Raw genomic sequence first — 17,379 nt, 5'->3', positions numbered from 1 at the left:
CCCCCCATCCCCAAGCTCACTGACCACTCTACTTCTATCTTCTGGTTTCTAGATTCCTGAAGACCAATGCGATGACCAGCCATTTCCTGATCAAATCAGAAGGGATCTGACATCTTGTCTGGGCTGGATGGATGATAACATGGGGACTCCAGGTGGCCTAGTGCCTCTGGAAATGAATAAACCCTGGAGAGTTGATTTCCCCCTGGGTGCACGCTACAATTCTGGCTCTTTGCCCAAGAACTGGGGGATGTATGCGCCTATCAGTGAAGGGGCACTTTCATGTCTCTCCCAACCACAGCCTCATCCTTGCCTTCAATAGCCTAAGCTGCACCCCAATGGCTTCTAGACCCAGACCCCTAGAGGAACAAATACCTGTCCCCCAGTTTCACAGTCTTTCCTCCTCATGAGCCATTTAAGGGTTTGTGTAGGCATGAGCTGCCCATGACAGAAGCTCCTGGGTCTGACACTGATAACAGGAGAAGGGGCCACTCTGCTTAGAGAAAGCTGAGAGAAGAGATTTGGGAAGCAAATTAGAAAAAAGGAAGAAGATGGGATCTCAGGTAGACAGAGACCACACGTTTCATTACAATTATTGTTTTAATTGTCTGGTTTCCCCTGCACTAGAAATCCAGTGAGGGTTCTGACCAGTAGTTGGCACACAGAAGGTGTTCTCTACATATTTACTGACTGGAGAAGGACTTTATGCTTGAGTTTTATGGATGAGAAAACTGAAGCCTAGGGAAGGAATAGGACGTTTCAACCCCACACAGTGAGTCTGAGGGGGAAATGGAAGCAACTATTACAACTATCTCTGCCCCTCCCCTGGTCCAAGAGGGGCTTAGGACTTAGGACAACAAACGCTAGGGGCCTGCACCTCAGGCTCACTGATTGTGGTTACTGCCAGGTTATGCCCACCTTTGCTGCAGAGCAGCTCTAAAGGTGCAGGCAAAGACAAGGTAAGAGACAGCAGCAGCAGAGGCCAGAGAGCTCATGGACTTGGCCATCACCCTGAAGCACGGTGTGTGTGTCTGATGGGAGTGAAGCCTTCCAGGCAAGCACGGGTACTTTCCAGGGGAGCCCTGTTCTTTCCACTAAACTTTCAGGAGCTGCTGCCTCCTAGCCCCAGGAAGTAGAGTGAGTACACAAACAGAATATACACAGCAATGAGGCAGGCAGAACACTAGAAAGTACATCCCAGGCCAGCTGGGTCTCTACCACTAGCACTTCTGCCCCTTGAACAAGGATGTAAAGGTCAGGACCAAAGGCTTAGGCAATCACCCCAGAGGAGGAGTCCTAACCCCAACCAGGACCCAGTGAGAGGTAGACAGCATGAAAGCTGAAGGAGCACCAAGGGGCCAGGTAGGGGGAAGGGAATGACGAATCCTTGACATCCAAAACCATCTCATGCAGGAACAAGCTTCTACTTCCAAACCACCCCCCATACCCATCCATGCTCAGCTTTCCTACTGTCCCCAGGCCTCCCCTTTTCCCCTCTTCTCAACAGAGAGCTCAGGCAGGAGGACGTACTATTTGTCTGACATGTTGCTGCTAGTTCTCATGCCCCATGGAGACTACCCAAAGAGACAAACCCTCTGATGCTGCCATCCCTTCCTCTCAGAAGGCATTTCTGCCCACCCAATTCCCCAAGAAACACCCAGGCCATGGAAATACAGCGCATGAAGCTTCATGTGTTGGAGCCAGTCTGGAGCCCTCTGTCAGCATCAGTCGGGCAACAGCCGGCCCAGCTCCGCTTCATCCAGCCGGTTGGTGGTCATGATGTGTTCTAACTGTTGCCGGTAGCGCACCAGGTCCTGCATGAAGTGGGGCACACGGGTCTGGTCCAGCACCCCGTGAGGCCTCAGGGAGTCCACATCCTCATAGGATACCTACAGGGATGGAGCTGGGTTTCACGGGGAGGCAAGACTCAAGTGGCAGCTGGTCCCCGCCTGTGACTGAGACCCAGGGAGACCCACTGCCTCCGAGGCTCCTTCCTCTGCCCTCTTCCCTTTCCCATTCCTGTCCATCTCCAACGGAAGCACCTGTGGGCTCAGTCCTGGGTCTGTTTTCCCCTCATAACACCTTTTACTGTTTATGCCTGACAACCCTTCTCCTTAATTTAGCCTAACTCCTCCTCACTTCCAAACTGGGATCTCTAATTGCTTCCCAAACCTTCCCCTCAGGACCTCAGATTCCTCATGTCCTACATTATATTCCTGAAACTCCCCTATCTTCTGGGTGCTGGCTTGTGAAGCCCCACTCTCTTCATTACCCAAGTGTCACTCACTCAGGGTAGCCACAGAGTTAAAGGGATTCCACCTTCCCAAGAGCATGCCAGCTTACTCCTTCCTCTCCAACTGCATGCCCAGCTCAACACTGCTTCTACAGTAGTGACTGAAAGGACCGCTTCCTGCCCTGCCTTCCCTCCCTTAGGCTTCTCTCCAACCCACCTCACCCGGGACATCCAGAGGGAGCCTGGTAAAGCAAGTACTGGGCCACCCAGCTTAGCGCTCTCAGCTGACTCATTGTTCTGGATGAAGCCCTGCCCAGAAATATTCAGTCTGTCATAAATACCCAGAGCCACACACTTAGTCCTGGGTGACTTCTCCTGCTTCCTCTCCTTTCCTGACTATGGCCTTCACTTGATACTCTTGAGATGCAATATCTACATACCTGCCTGAACAAATACTTGTTTACACTATGTACCCAGAGGTGAACTCTTGTCACCACAAACTTGCATTTCCTGTGCTCATCCACCCATGCTCCCCCAATAGAGATTTTCCCCACTCATCTCTCAGTAAAGGATCCGAGAACACTGCAGTGAGGCGGTAGCTACATGGGCCTTCTGCAGGCCCACAGCCTCTCACCTTGCCCAGTGAGGTCAGTAGAGGGAAATCAATGGCATGACGGTACCGCAGAATGCGCACGATGCCGTCCAGGTACACCTGGTCTTTGCTGAAGCAACCTATGAGTGCAGGAGGACCATGACTTCCAGTGCCTGATGCCCCATCCCTCGCCTTTCTTCACCCCGCGGTCCAGCCCCAGGCCCGGCTCAGAGCACAGTCCCCAGCTGACCCCCACCTGGCTTCGAGGTGTCGGTCTGGCCACGTTTGGCGCGAACGCAGTACTCCCAGCGCACGTCTGCGTCCTGCACGTAGCGCGCCAGGTCCTGGAAGAGCTGACGGAAGGACATGCAGGCAGCACGGTGGATGGTGTAGTAGAGCAGGGCAGCGCGCCACAGGAAGGGCTGCTTCCGGAACAGCACGCTGTGCAGGCTGGCCAGGCCCTCCTCCGTGGGGTTGGCGGGCCGCAGCCCATACTGCACCCGACCCTCTGCGTTATGCCAAGGCTGGCGCGCGTTGTTCACGCCCCGCAGGTAGTGCGTGCCTGCCGGGAGGGCGTGGGGAGGAGGGGCGCTGAGAAGGGTAGCCCGGGGAACCTCCTTCTAGATCCCTTCCTTGGCCTACCTGAAGACCTCTAGCTGGTGGTGCATGCATCCCGGAGGCCTGGGAGTCCCCAGGCCTCCCCTCCACAGAAATGTATTCATTCCCCTAATCCCAGCATAAATTTGCATTCAAGGACCAAAAAGGTCTCAGAATGAATCTCCCTTCAAAAGCCCTCCTCAAAGTCACACTGCTCCTAGCCACCTGGAGGACAGTATGACCACCCATCACCACCCTGGCCCACAGCCAGCCAGCCCGGATCATTTAGACAATCATACTGGTCCCTCAGAAAACTACGTCTTGCCCAAAACAAGATACATGAAAAGAGACAGAAAGGAGATTAATGTTCTGAACCCATCTCCTCCCAGACTGGCCTGTCCCCTCCTGATAATCCTAGCCCTGTGTATCCGTAGATAATTCCACTCCCAGGATCAAACCTTCTGCCCACCCTAGAGGACCTGCATTCTGGCTGGGTTGGTGGAGCCCCAGGGCTGCCACCTCGGACCAATCTGGACCTTGGCAGCCATGCCCCACTGTCAAGGGAAATCAGAAAGAAAGAAGGATAAAAAGGTATCTAAAAAGAGCAAGATATGAAGGGAGCCCAAAGGGTGGGCCAAGTGACCTCGGAGTGAGGGAGGGCATGGGCATGGGCACAGGAAGGGGAAGAGCCTGACCTCTCCCATAGGGAAGCAGGAGAGAGAGATGTGGTGGGGTTACTGGGGCCCCTCACTACCGCTAACTTAACTCCCAACTCCCTCCCACCTGTATCCACCCACCCACCTGCCCACACTCTGACCTATTTCATGCCGCAGCATGCCCTCCAACCAATACTGGCGGGCTCCCGTCAAGTTGATGGCCAGCGTGGGCCGGCTGTTCTCCACCATCATCACCGCCTGGGACAGCAGGTCCTCAGTCAGCTGCACTACCACCTAGAGGCAACACTGCTCTGAGCTGTGGCCCATGTGCAGGCAGACCCACAGATGCCACAGGGCAGCCTACATACTCACTCCTCACCAGCTCTGCTCAGAGCAAAGCCCCAATTCATTGGGGCACCTACCTAACACCACAGCTCAGCAGCCTGATTTGGGGTCATGTCCAGAGGGTCTGGTAGGCAGGGCAAGCTTACCTCCCCGACGCAGCCCTCCTTCTGCATGTATTTGCGAACTATCGACCAAATCTGGCACTTGGTCAGCAACTGGCCCCCGGTGGCAGCCTCAAAGTGCTCATAGGTGCCAAACTTCTCCAGGACAGCCTCGATGATGCCAACTGCCTGCACACAGGGCAGCAGTGACTGGTCAGGCTGGGCCTCTTGGGTCGTCAGGGCTGGAATGAAGTGGGCAGGCGGGACTGACCTGGTGGATGAACTGCCCTGAGGCCTCGCAGTACTTCTGCAGCACTGCTGTGGGCATGGGCTCCTGATACTGGAACTGCGGGTTGTAGGTGAAATGGGACTGGAAGAACTTGTCCCGCTCGCTGTCCATGTTGGTTGGTCGCAGGGCCACTAGCATGCAGGGGCTCTTGTTGACACCACGGCCTGCATCCTTCCGGGTCTTAGCAATGTGAGGGAGGGAGGCTGCAGACCGCAGGGTGCCCCCTCCTGGGTCCCGTCCTCGTCCAGATGGGGTTCGGCCCTGGATACTGCGCCCTTGGCGGCCAGCATTGTTCACAGTGCACGTGCTCTCGCTACGACGCATGTGGCTGCGGTGGCCAAGACGCAGCTCTGAGAGGGTCAGTGCCTCAGGCTGGGGCTGCAGTGCTGACGGGACTGACAGAGCCAGGGGCAAGGGCAGGGGCCGAGACCAGGGGAACAGTGGTGGTCCATCTCTGTCTGAGGCCTTCAGCCTGGTACGCAGGGACAGGGGACTAGCAGGTGGGCTAGAGGGTGCTTGCTCATACACCTGGGCCCCTGAGTCCAGTACCATTCTGTCCTGGGGGTCACATCCAGCTGGGTCACTCCAACACCCTTCACTGTTGACCTCTGAGGACAAAGAAGGGCATATAATAGACGTGGCCTGAGGTTCGGCAGTTCCATGCTGGCCCTGTGAGCTGGGCCTGCTGCCAGAGATTGAGGTGGTTGCCCCCCAATACCCACTTTGGCCTCTCTTCACTTCCAGCAGGCTCACCCAAGCAGTTGGAGCTGGGAGAAAGCAAGAGGAAGTTTCTTATACCCCAACCCAGATGGTGGTTACTGGGATCCCCTCAGCCTAGGAGCTCCCAAGAGTAAGAAACATGCCCTACTTGTGATGTTAATGCCTGTGCCAGTGCCCACTCAGTCCAGGAGCTGGTACTGGGCAGCCGCAGCTGCTTGGACGGATGAAGGATAAAGAGTCCCAGGAGCTGTTCTCTTAGTTGTCCTCTTCTGGAACTTTCTCAATGCCACTCCCTCTTCCATCTGCCTCCTTTAACTCCTCTGGCCTTATGTCTTCACCTAGAATGCCCTCTCTTCTGGACCTCTTGCACATCTCCAAATTAAAACTGGCTTTTCTTGAGGGGGGAGGAATCAGGAAAAATCCCTGGTTTAGGGAGATGGGTGGGCAGAAGGAAATCTAGCAAGCCCAAGCCAATCCTTAGCCTGCCCCCTGCTGGTGGATGCTTTCTCCCCTCTGAAGTGTCTTCCTAGCTGTCATCTAAAACCAGTGTCAGGTCATTCACCCACCCCATGGCTTTGTCAGGGCTGAGCCTGATCCAGTCTCTTGAGATAATGCCTTCCATGCTAATGCCTTCCCTGCTCAAGGGCAGAGTGCCAGTATTTCTTCTCCTTCCCTCAGCATCATTTCTGCCTCTCTACTGGATTATTTCCATCAGCATAAACACATGCTGTTATTTTGCCTTTCAAAGAGGGTCACTTGACCCTCTATCTATATACTCCTCCACCTACTGCCCTATCGCTTCTCCATCCAGCTGCTCCCTAAGCTGTCTATACTTAGTCTCCCATTCTTTCTTTCCTGTTCTCTTTTTTGTTTCTTGTTTTGTTGTATTTCCCCGCCCTGTTCTTTCTTAAACTTAGCCCAGCTAGGTTTGTGGCATTATTTCCACCCCCACCCCCACCCCCACTTTCCATCAAAATTTATCTGATCAAGGACACCAGTGATCTCTGTATTGATCAGTAGCCCCTGACAGGGTTGATCACATTCTCCTGGAAACACCTTCTTCAGCTGCTTCTCGAGCTGGTTACCTCGCCTCCCTTCTCACTGCCTGTTCCAGCCTCCCTTTCAACCAATCTGGCTGTTCCTTCTTGGTTTCCTTTGCTGATTCATTCCTACTTCCAAACCTCTTAACACGGTACTGGCCTATGTAACCCTTTCTCTCTTCTCCATTTACACTCACCACCTACATAACAGAGAAGCCCTGGGTAAGTGTTAGAAAGGTTGGTGGTTTGAATTCATGATAGGCTCCAATAATAAAAAGATGTGGCAATCTGTTCCCATAAATATTATAGCCTAGGAAAGCCTTGGGGCCAGTTCTATTCTGTCCTAGAGTCATTATGAGTCAGAATCTACTTGATAACAAGAATAACACATCCTTGGGGATCCTATCCACCCTCATGGTTTTAATTATAACAGTCTATGCTTTGCCCCTAAACTTCAGTGATTCCACTTTTCAAGCATTTCAAATGGAGTGTGTCCCCTACCTGGGATGTTTCCTCACATATAACTTCAAGGGTCACTCTTTCACTTTCCTTTCAACCCCATAGTAAATTGTTATTGGAAAAGCTTTCCCTAACACATCTCTATAAAATAGTAAGCCTCCCGTTCTTTGTCATCCTATTCTCCATGGGAGTTATAACCTCTGAAGCAGAGAACATTCAACTGTTAGTTGTCTGTGTTCTCTTGAGTATCTTCAGAACTGAGAACAATGCCTGGCAGTTAATAAACAAATGAACCCAAGAACTCATTTCAAAAACTGGAAACCCTCCTTCCCTGCACTTTGTTCCCCATCGAGACTTGATCTTCCTCCTTGGACAGTACTCAGCTGCTCAAAATTCAGGTCTCAGGCTTCACTCTCAACTAACAGATACTTTTTCCAGACTCCTTACTGGATTCTGAGTCTCTATGCGGGCCAGCCCTCTCCAGCTTCCCTTTTATTCAACCTACCTCCTTGCAATTAATTACCAGAATACGTATTTCTTTCATGTTTCACGTTCTTCTTTGAGGAATACCCTCCCAGAGTCTGCTACCCATCCTTCAGGGCTCAATTCAGGCCTCACCTCTTCTGGGAAGTCATGCTAGCATGTAGAGGTTCCCCAATGCCTAGACGGATTTCTGTTGCCCTAGGCTGTCACTATCAGAACCTGAGTCTGTATCTCCCCATCATCCCTTGAACTCACCAAGGGCAGTGAGTAGTCTCATTTGGTCCCAAGTCTCAAAAGCACCCGGCACTAGTAGTAAATGAATGAACAAATGGATGGAAGGAGGAGCCCTTGACTACTGAAGGCGGGGTCTGATGACAAATAAGAGGGTGTGGTCTGCGCTAATAAGAGACCCAGGAGAGGATAACGTGGAAGAATGGCCAATGGGGATGAAGAGAGGGAGGAGGGGCGTGACCAACAGCCAATAAGCGGCGGGGGATGGGTTAAGGGAGTGCCCAATAGAGGGCGGGGCTGGAGGACAAAGGAGCCGGGGTTCTTTAGTAGATCGCGGGGAGCCTCACGAGTGCCCTTTTCCGCCTCCCAGGGGTCCCATCTGCGAACCGCGTCCCAAGTCCCAACCTGATCGCTCCTTTACTTGTCGCTGCCGTTCCCGCTCCGCAGCGCAAACCGTCCGCCGCCCGGCACACAGGAGCTGACACTGGTGACGCACCACCCGGATACGCGCACGCAGAGCAGATGGTGCACGGGTTCGCGGCCGTCACTGCGGTAGCGCGCCTGAGACTACACCAGAGGCGGAGCCAGGCAAGGCAGGGGGCGGTGCACTTCGCCTGGCCACGCCCATGGGCGGGAACTTGTAGAAGGCCCGACCCTCGGCTAGTGGGTGCCAGGTTTTCAAGGGACTACCCCAATGCGAGAATCTGGGCAGATATCTGAAGGTGGACAGGAACTAAGTACAGGGGGGCGAGTCCGGGTATGTGGGATAGTAGTCCACATACCAAGTGGGAACCAGGATCCTGTGCTTGAGCCCTAAACTCGGAGGTGACTTTTATTTCATCCACAAAACACAGGAGTCATGGTGCCATTAAGTGAGTTAAGTGTTGGGCAGTTACTTAAACATCAACAATTTGAATCCACCAGCCACTCGGAAGGAGGACAAGACAATCTCCTATAAAGAATTACAGCCTCGAAAACCCGATGGAGGGTCACCATGAGTAGGAATGGAGGCTAAGGCACTGGATTTGGTTTTTTGCTTGTTTCCCCAACACACACAGCTCTGAGGCTGTGGCATCAGTCTGAGGGTGCCAGGCGTCAGGCACAGGGCCCGGTTGGCAGGCACGAGGACCGCGCAGGCGTCGGTGCCGGCACCAGGCTGAAGAGTGCGCGGCGGCCAGCAGGGGGCGAGGGCGGCGGGCCAGCCTGCAGGGAGCTGAGTGCGGCCAGGCGCTGCTCTCTAGACACGTCGCCACGCAGGTCCAGGAGGGCAGAGACGTGATCCTCACTGCAGGACACCACCGAGGAGTGTCAGCCTCAGCCCGCTCCTCCCCTGCTCCTCCTCCCTCTGAGCTTGGCGCCCCGCACCTCACATCGGGGAATTGTTGCCGCAGGCTGGCCACCTCGAGGCTAAGCAGCGTGGGGTCACTGAGGTGCAGCAACTCCCGCAGGGCAAGCAGCACCGGTGCACACTGAGCACTCTCCTCCAGACCCTGCTTACCGAGATGGGGAGGGTCTTGAGCGGCCTTCAGCTCCCCACCCAACTAGTTAGGCCCTGCCCATCTGTCCCCTCGCTCTTCCCTTACCAAACCTAGGAAGAGCTCCTGCAGCCGGGTGGTATCGAGCCGCAAGCGCTCGGCGGCCTGAGTGCGCTCGTCAGCACCGCGGCATACTAAGCGGCCCTGCATCAGCGCGTGCAGGTACTGCAGCACCACCGTGCGCTCTGCCTCTGCCAGTAGCAGCTGCGAGAACGGCGATCAGAGGAGAGCAATCAGAGGAGGCCAATCACAGGGGGGCGATCGGCAGGTCCGAGTCGCTTTTCCCATCAGCGCCCTTCCTGCTCCTCCCTCCCAACGCACCTGGGCCCCAGGGCTCCGCACACGGCTGAAATCTCTGCATAAACTTGCCGTCCGTTCACATACACTGTCCAACAGCTCTGTGCTTGACAGCCATTGGCGCGAGGGCAGGGTTGCGAACAGGGGCTGGAGGGGGCGATGAGAGAGACGGCCCTGCATTTAGACCTGGCATTCCCGCCCCGCAAACACACGTTGTCTCACGCTTGCCCTGACGCTCACCTGGAGCTCCTCCAGCAGTGCCTCCAGCACCAAGCGGCAGATCCTCCTCTGCAACTCCTCCAGCGCAGCTTCCACCCTCGCCAAGGCCACTGAGGCCGCCCCCTCGACTTGCAGGAAGGACATGGACGACCTAAAACGAGGGAAGGGAAGGGGGGAAAGTGAGTCGACTTTGACATAGCAACCTTAAGGAATAAAATACAACTGCTCCATCTGGAAGTTACAAATCTTAACAGGTACTGACTGCCCCATGATTCCCCTGGAAACAGCAAGTGGATTCCAACCACCAACCTCATGAGTAGCATAATAATGCTTAATCCAGTGTGCCACCAGGGCCCTCGTCCGACTTAAAAACCTGCTGCTGTTCAGTGGATTCTAATTTATCACAACTGGACAGATCAGACAGAACTACCCCACTGCTTTCTGAGGCTGGAAATCTTCACAGCCTGGGTCATTTTTCTTTCTGGGGGGTTTGAAATGCTGATCTTTCTGTCAGCAACTCCACAGGTGCATGGAAGACCTACACCCCACACACTGGCCTCAAGTAGATTTTCTCTCATAGTGACACCCTTCTGTAGGCTTTGAGGTTATAAATCTTTGCTGTTTCATCTTTCTCTCTCAGAATGGCTTGTGGATTGGAAGTGCCCAATACTGAACCTACTACTTGTAGTTATGTGACGTGGAGCCGCCTGTGACTCATAGCGACCTAAACCCTACTCTATTCCTTGCCAATCTTATTGTCTCCAGCATACCTATCCCCATTACCCCAGTCACTGAATCAGTCCATCTCATTGAGGGTCTTCCTCTCCTGAGCTGTCCCTCCACCCTCCCAAGCATGATGTCCCTCTCCAAGGACTGATCCCGCCTTGCAACAAGTCCAATATATGTCAGACAGAGCTTCAGAATCCTTGCCTCCAGGGAGAAAGCCTGGCTTCACCCTCTCCAGAATAAATTTGTTCTCCTAGCAGTCCATGGAATATTCAATACTCTTCCCAAGCACCACAGCTCAAAGACACCAACTCTCCTTCTATCCTTTCTAGTCACTGTACAGCTCTCTGATGCATAACAAGTAGTTGCAAAGACCATGGCCTATATCAGGCACAACTTAGTCTTCAGACTGACATTGTTGTTCTTCAGTACTTTGGAGAGGTCTCTGACAGTAGACTTGCCCAGTGCAATTAATCTTGTAATTTCCTGGCTGCTAGTACCAAGAGTGTTGATTGTAGAGCCAAGCAAACTGAAGCTGTCAACAATCTCAATCTCTTCACCATCTATCATGATGCTGTCAATCGGCCCAGTGGCAACAAGAGAATCTTTGTTTTCTTGATGTTGAACTTCAGCTTCAAGCTTTAGCTTCAAGCACTTCAGGTCCTCCTCAGTTTCAGCAAGCAGGGTTGTAATCTGCATAACGCAGATTGTTGATGAGTCTACCTCCAATCCTGATGTCACACTTCTCGTAGAGCCCAGCCTCCCAGATAATCTGTTCCGCATATAGATTGAAAAGATATGGAGATAGGACACATCCTTGACGCACACCTTTCCCAATTTTGAACCATGCCGTGTTTCCTCACTCTATTCTAACAACTGCCTCCTGGTCCACATATAGGTTTCTCATAAGCACAACCAAGATTCTGCTGAAGATTAGCCAAAAAATGACTGGAACAGCACATCAACAGAGAAATGCCTGAAGTGCAGGCTTGATTGAGAAGAGGCCTTAGCGCTAGACATATTATAGCTAATGTCAGATGGATCTTGGCTGAAAGCAGAGAGTTTCAGCATTTGACTGTGTGGATCACAACAAACTGTGGCTGACTCTGAGAAGGATGGGAATCCCAGAACACCAGACTATCTAAAGAGACCAAAAACATGACTTTCAGGACCAAGACCAAGACCTGCAGGGCCTCTGTGGTCCAGCTACCTGTGCTCCACCAAGTGGCACATGTATGTGGCAGCAGGTGGCAAAAATGTCAGGCTGGAGCAGTGGGATAAGAGAGCTAGAAGGGACACAGCTCCAGCCAGACTTGCCTCTAATCCTTGGAGTGTTCTTGCGTAAGTCTTAGGGTTCCCGTTTGCTCACCCATAAAGGGAGGGAGAGGAGGTTAATCTCTGCCAGGAGTTTGTAAAAATCATCACTAATTTGTTTGTCTTCTCTCTCCTCCCCCCTCTAATAAATATTTGTTGATGAATACATAATTGAGCGCCACTCTGCCATGCACTGTGGTATAGGTACCTCTGTTAGTCTCAGAACAGTAATTATTGTCCACATAGTAGCAATGAGAAAACAGATTTCGAGAAATTAAGTGGCAAGCCCTATGTCACAGAGACAGCAATTAGTAAAAGTAGGATTAGAACCTGGAGTCAAAAGTACTTAATGGCCTAGCAGGCGCTGGTGATGAACGTAATAAGTACTCAGTCGGGATTAGTGTGGTGAAAGTGTGGTTGATTTAAGCCTCATACCTGAGCGCTGTGTGGTGGTTGAGTGTGGCCAAGAGGTAGGGAACATAATGAGGGGCTACTGCTTCACCCCTCAGATGGTCTCGCGAGAATCGGATTAGAGCATCACTGAAGCTGCAGTGGCAGAAATGACACCGTCGTCATCCTGGTGCTCCCACAATTCTCTTGTTGTTAGCTGCTATAGGGTCAATGCCAACACCTTGTGGGCAGAGTAAGACTGCTATATAGAGTTTTCAAGATAGACTTTTTGGAAGCAAGTTGCCAGGCTTGTCTTCCGAGGTACCACTTGGTAGATTGCAACTGCCAATCCTTTTATTTTTAATTTTTTTTTTTTTTAGTTGTGCTGTTTTCTAAAACTACCAAACTTTTAAAGAGCTCTGGTGGCCTAGTGGCAAGAAGCTGCACTGCAGTCCCAGAGGCGCGGTTTGAAACCACCGGATGCTCTGCTGGAGAAGGAGGGACAATGTCTTCCTGCACCAGTCAGATCTGATTTGATGGTACACACAAAAATAACGAAATAAATTAAAAAAAAATTTTTTTTAACTGCCAAACGTTTGACTCGCATAAGTCCTTAACCATGTGCACCACCCAAGACTCCTCCCACAACCTTAGTCTTAGGTCATCAGCCCCACCTCCAAATTCATTCTGTCCCTTTAGGTGACTCGGGAACAGGGTTGGGGGTGAGAAGGGGGACAGGGGCTTGGCGGACCTCCTCAAGAACGTGCTCAGTTCTGACACTGCCATGCCATGCACCCGCCGCTGCAATGACTCACCAACCAGGCTGGTCACTCGGATGTTCTCATCCAGGATCTAGAGGCAGGGATGGGCAGGCATCAGCAGAGTCCCTGGCTCTGCCCCTGCCCTTGCCCCACTGAGCTGCTCACTGCCCACCCACCTGCAGCACAATGGCTGGCATCGGAGAGTGGTAAAAGCCAGACGGGTCTGTGTCTGGTTCCTTTTCCAGACCCCATTCAGCTACCTCCCCATCCAGTGCCTTCTGCATCCACTGGGCCACGCTTGCCTAGAGGAAAAGGGCCGCAGGAGGCATCAGGGCACTGGCCCTGAGAGAGACAGGTAGACACATGACAAATGAAGACCTGAGCTGGACTCTGCGGGTGAAGGACTGCGGCTGATGGGCAGAGTGGCTCTGTGTCTGCGCTCACCTGGACCTTGGCCACATAGGTTGCTTCCAGCTGTTCAATATTCTCTGGGGTCAGCAGGGGCTCCAGGTGCGACACATCAGCATCAGGCCCCAACTCTAGTCTCCCCATCATCTCTGACCTGGAGATGGGTGGCAGGTGTCATGATGGGCATCAGGCACCAATACGTCTCCCTCCCTGTTGTCCCCCGGGCACTGACCCCAGGTACACGTGCTGTGTCCAGTGCAACAGGGTGAAGGCATCAGCAGCTCCCAGCTCAGGACCCATGAGGAGCTGGAGAAGCCTGCGGCGCAGGGCACTGTGCAGGGTATGGGCCCACAGCTGGACCACCTGGTAGTGCGGTGGGCAGCAGGGGGCTATGAGCGCCTCAGCTGTGGCCAACTCTGATGGTAGTGCCACCCTCAGGGTTTCCAGCCATTCTGTTAGGGCCCCTGGCCCAGGCAGCACAGAAGTCCCGAAGTGGGCCTGTTCCAGTCCCTCCTGGAGTGCCCGCAGAAAACGCTGCCTCCAATCCCGCAGCGGCTGCCCTAGGGGGCTCGTGCGCTCAGTTTCCACCTCGGCCACACGCACAGCAGCCACCAGCTGGGCCGGGTCCTCCCGAGCCAGCCGCCGTGCAGAGCCTGCAGCCACCTCCACAGCCCAGCCCAGCGCCTCGGTCAGAGGGCCCAGCCCCTCGAAGACTGGCAACTTCAGGCCTCCCAGGGGGCCCCAGGTGTCCTCTTGAAGTTGTTCCAACTCTCGAAGGCTCACATACGCCTCTAGAAACTGCTGGGCATTAATCATGGTCTTTATGTGGGCTGCTGTAGCCGGCACTAATGGAGAAAAAGAGGAAATGGCCTTGTGTCTCAACTTTCCCACCTATTCAATGGGTTCAGTGTGGCTGCTGAAGCCCAGGCCTGAAGTGACATATAAGATACTTAATAATTAGTACAATGTGACACTGGTCAATCTGATGGACTCACGTGAGACCCTTGAGGAATGGTAAGTCACGTGTCAGTCCTTGGACTGATGAGCAAGTCAGAAGCTATCGGCGTAACTAGGAAACCAGACTAGAGGTGACTGGTTCAGTGAGTTAGGGAAATATTTCAATATACTAACAACTGGGTGGCTAAAATCACTTGGCCATGTGTCATCCTGACTTGGACTTTGAGTTACTCTCTAGGAGGTCCAGGGGTGCCCTCCATGCACTCCCCATCTAGTGTTCCAGTCTGTTGCTCACGGACAGATGTTTGCTTATTGACTGCTGGAGGGCTAAAGCCTCACTTACCTGCTTGAAGTCTGGGCAAGAGCTGAGACAGGGCTTGCAGTTGCTTGTGTTGAACCACCTGTTCCCGAAGGGGCTGTAAGGTCTGTGCAGCCTCAGTGATGCCCTGAAGCAAGCTGTGGGCCTGACCCAGGGCCTCCCGTACTCCCTGCACAGCTTCAAGGGCCCGACTCAATTGCCATACACCAGTCTGCACGCCCTCCAGGTACGACTGCACCACTGACTGTGAGAGCGAAGTGTCCAGTGAGGCAGGGCTCACCTCAGCAGGGCCCCTTGCTCCAGTCCCTGCCCAAAGCCCACCTTGATGCGTGCTTCCAGCGAGGAGGTGCGCTGTATCTCTCGGCTTCGGTACTGGCCCAGCCTAGCCAACTGCTCTGGTCGGTAAAAAATGCCTGAGGCCCACTTCAGTGCTGCACCTCGGGCTAGCTGTTCCGCCCTCTCCTGCTCCGGCCACTCAGGCCCAGGACAGGAAGAGCCTGGGTGGCAGCAGCTTCAGTCACTTGCAGGGCCTGCAGGAAGCCTCTGCCAAACCTGCTCCCTTTTCCCTGGCCCCAAGGCCACTCCTCTCACTGCCCTCTTCACCTCTGATCAGGATTCCTATACACAACTAACCCCACCATTCTCATTCTCTTTGCCATCATCTCTCCCCAGCCCACCCAGAAGGGCTCCTACCAGGAGGAAGTGTTGGCTCCATTTCATCCTTGGCTGCTGGGTCCATGGCAGGCTCTGGAGGAGCCAGGGCTAAACTGGAACTCAGGGTAAGTCGCTGGGTCAGAGCAAGCACAGCAGATCCTCCTTGGAGCTTCGGCTTCTGCCTATGATTCTCTAAGAAGGAGGTGGGTGGTTTGTGCCCAGCCCTTCAGGAAATGAGAGGAAGATGGGTGTGATGGGGAAAATACCTGGGAGCCCTTCACTCACTGAATTTCTCAGTTGTGTCCCTGTCTTTCAGGCTGACACTGGTTTCCACTGGATGAAGCCGGAGAGGTCAATCTGGTGTGGAAAGCATCAAGCTTGACCAGGTTCCCAGCCCAGTTCTCCCTCCTCCGCACACAGCCTTGGCCTTGAGATGGCCTTCTCTTCCAGGCCCCTGGCAGAGCTGGTCACTCCCTCACAGGCTCACAGAATCTCAGGCCCACTTCTGGGTGCACAGCAGACCTCTTCTCCCCAAGGAAGCTTGTCTCCCTGCTCTCAGCCCAGGAACACAGAAGCCCCTCCCTTCCCAAGGCCACAGGGCAGAAAGGAAGGAAGCTGAGTCTCTGGCACTTTATTCCCAACAGGAAAGAACATCTGAATAGAAGATGTGGTGGGGAGGTCCAGCATCACTTCCTGAGGGCTGGGGGAGGGAGTGTACACCCTGTGACCAAGGAGTCCTAACAGCCCACTGAGGCACCACTTAGGCATGGACTGGACATGAACTGGCCCTGCCTGAGGTGGGAGCAAAGAGCGTGTAAATATAGATACAGACAACAGTGAGGAGGATGTGTACCTCTGGAGAGGAGAGAGGGGCCACATGCTGTTGAACAGAAGGTAAGCCATGGATGACAGTGAGAGGGGAATGAGAAGGCTAGAAAACTAAGCTGAGAGCTGGTCTCCTCCTGAGGGCTGTAAGGTACCCACATCCCAATCCACACCTCCGCGGCCCAGGTGTGCAGCAAGCTCAGGACTCACAGCTGAGTCTCTCCCAATTAGTCTCTCCTTAATGGGGAGGCACAGAGACCCAACCCCTTTGCCTGAATTTAGAATATCTAGGACTTCCCTGCTCCAGAGCTTCTGGTAGGATGGTTGTGGTCTCTATTATAATTACACCATAAATCCTTATCCAAATCTGCCTTGTATGCACCAACCGTGGTTCCCTAATAAACCTGCAAGCAACTATATGTCTCAAAATCTATTTCCCAGAGATCAGTACCTAAAAGAAACAGTAATTAAAAAATGACAATGTTAAAATATTAAGAATAGGAAACACAGAATGCTTCCTACATGGAAGCAGCTGTGCAGGTTCACATGTTTACATAGACTGAAATGAAGTTAAATCCTGTGGCAGCAACTGGCCCTTTGTGCTCTACTGCATGGAAGTGAAGGGCGTGAGGTTGGGATCAAGGTAGGGGTGGATTGAGGGCAACATGCTAGATGTAGGTAGTGCTTCCTGTATGGCAGGCAGTGAGGGTGGCTAACCACAAGAAGATGGAGAAGCTTCTAGAATCAAGTTTAAGGGCTGTTGGTTCGTCAGGCAGTGTTGTCTCCTTTAAGATGGGGGTTGTGTGCAACAATGAATGATTGGAAACACTAGTTCTTTATACACTTTCATTCAAATCTCAATAAAAAAATCCCAAATAATAGAAGTTTAATTTTTAAAAATAATTTTTAAAGTATAATAGACTTACGAAGTTTATTATACTTAACAATTTGAGGTACAATGATTTCTAATAACAAAAAGGTGGTACTTGGTTACGGACATCCAAGTGCTATCATTATGATTACTATATTATTATATTAAGATGGCTTAGTGTAAAAAAAACAAAATATGGGGGTTGTGGCGGAACACACGGGCAGAGGTAGGAGCCACCCTTTGACCTCTTCCACATCCCTCTCCAGTGTGTCCTATGCCTCGGATTCTCAGACTGTTTGCGTCCTCCTCGGAGGTTAGACATTTGCTGATCATCCCTTAAAATTTGCGGCGGTGCCTGTG

General features: G+C 52.8%; 3 protein-coding genes across 3 annotated transcripts in view; 1 reads left to right on the top strand and 2 right to left on the bottom strand.

Moving 5' to 3' along the window:
- The window catches only part of NOL3 (nucleolar protein 3 (apoptosis repressor with CARD domain)), a 1,166-nt gene extending 1,106 nt beyond the window's left edge, over window positions 1–60 (top strand). Inside the window, exon 3 of the mRNA XM_006878900.1 lies at window positions 53–60. Within this exon, the coding sequence (XP_006878962.1) occupies window positions 53–60 (8 nt within the window). The remainder of the gene's footprint in view (window positions 1–52) is intronic.
- Window positions 61–1,719: 1,659 nt separating this feature from the next.
- On the bottom strand, window positions 1,720–5,412 carry KIAA0895L (KIAA0895-like ortholog). The gene is made up of 6 exons (XM_006878702.1): window positions 4,793–5,412; window positions 4,567–4,710; window positions 4,237–4,369; window positions 3,079–3,384; window positions 2,865–2,962; window positions 1,720–1,886 (listed from the first exon to the last, which is right to left on the bottom strand). The coding sequence occupies exons 1-6, from the start codon at window positions 5,360–5,362 to the stop codon at window positions 1,722–1,724; spliced, it is 1,416 nt and encodes a 471-aa protein (XP_006878764.1). The 5' UTR covers window positions 5,363–5,412; the 3' UTR covers window positions 1,720–1,721.
- A 3,426-nt stretch (window positions 5,413–8,838) lies between these two features.
- Window positions 8,839–15,408, bottom strand: EXOC3L1 (exocyst complex component 3-like 1). Its single transcript, XM_006878701.1, has 13 exons — window positions 15,363–15,408; window positions 14,991–15,166; window positions 14,694–14,913; window positions 13,626–14,238; window positions 13,430–13,547; window positions 13,162–13,287; window positions 12,976–13,076; window positions 12,270–12,380; window positions 9,816–9,945; window positions 9,600–9,722; window positions 9,327–9,482; window positions 9,109–9,233; window positions 8,839–9,028 (listed from the first exon to the last, which is right to left on the bottom strand). The coding sequence occupies exons 1-13, from the start codon at window positions 15,406–15,408 to the stop codon at window positions 8,839–8,841; spliced, it is 2,235 nt and encodes a 744-aa protein (XP_006878763.1).
- Window positions 15,409–17,379: the final 1,971 nt, after the last annotated feature.

This window comes from Elephantulus edwardii, unplaced genomic scaffold (genome assembly GCF_000299155.1).
Source record: "Elephantulus edwardii isolate Elephantulus edwardi_28Jun2011 unplaced genomic scaffold, EleEdw1.0 scaffold00001, whole genome shotgun sequence".
In the NCBI taxonomy this organism is placed as follows: Eukaryota; Metazoa; Chordata; class Mammalia; order Macroscelidea; family Macroscelididae; genus Elephantulus; species Elephantulus edwardii.
Note: the sequence above shows the minus strand (reverse complement) of the source record. Positions and strands in the feature narration are given on the sequence as shown.

Excerpts from the sequence above, each read along its gene's own strand:
- EXOC3L1 (XM_006878701.1), bottom strand. The coding sequence starts at position 15,408 with ATGGACCCAGCAGCCAAGGATGAAATGGAGCCAACACTTCCTCCTG. Across the intron at positions 13,077-13,161 it reads TGCCAGCCATTGTGCTGCAG|ATCCTGGATGAGAACATCCG; the intron begins GTGGGTGGGCAG and ends CCCTGCCTCTAG. Across the intron at positions 9,234-9,326 it reads AGGAGCTCTTCCTAGGTTTG|GGTCTGGAGGAGAGTGCTCA; the intron begins GTAAGGGAAGAG and ends CTCGGTAAGCAG.
- KIAA0895L (XM_006878702.1), bottom strand. The coding sequence starts at position 5,362 with ATGGTACTGGACTCAGGGGCCCAGGTGTATGAGCAAGCACCCTCTAGC. Across the intron at positions 4,711-4,792 it reads CAGGGCAGTTCATCCACCAG|GCAGTTGGCATCATCGAGGC; the intron begins GTCAGTCCCGCC and ends CCCTGTGTGCAG. Across the intron at positions 3,385-4,236 it reads CATGCTGCGGCATGAAATAG|GCACGCACTACCTGCGGGGC; the intron begins GTCAGAGTGTGG and ends CCCTCCCGGCAG.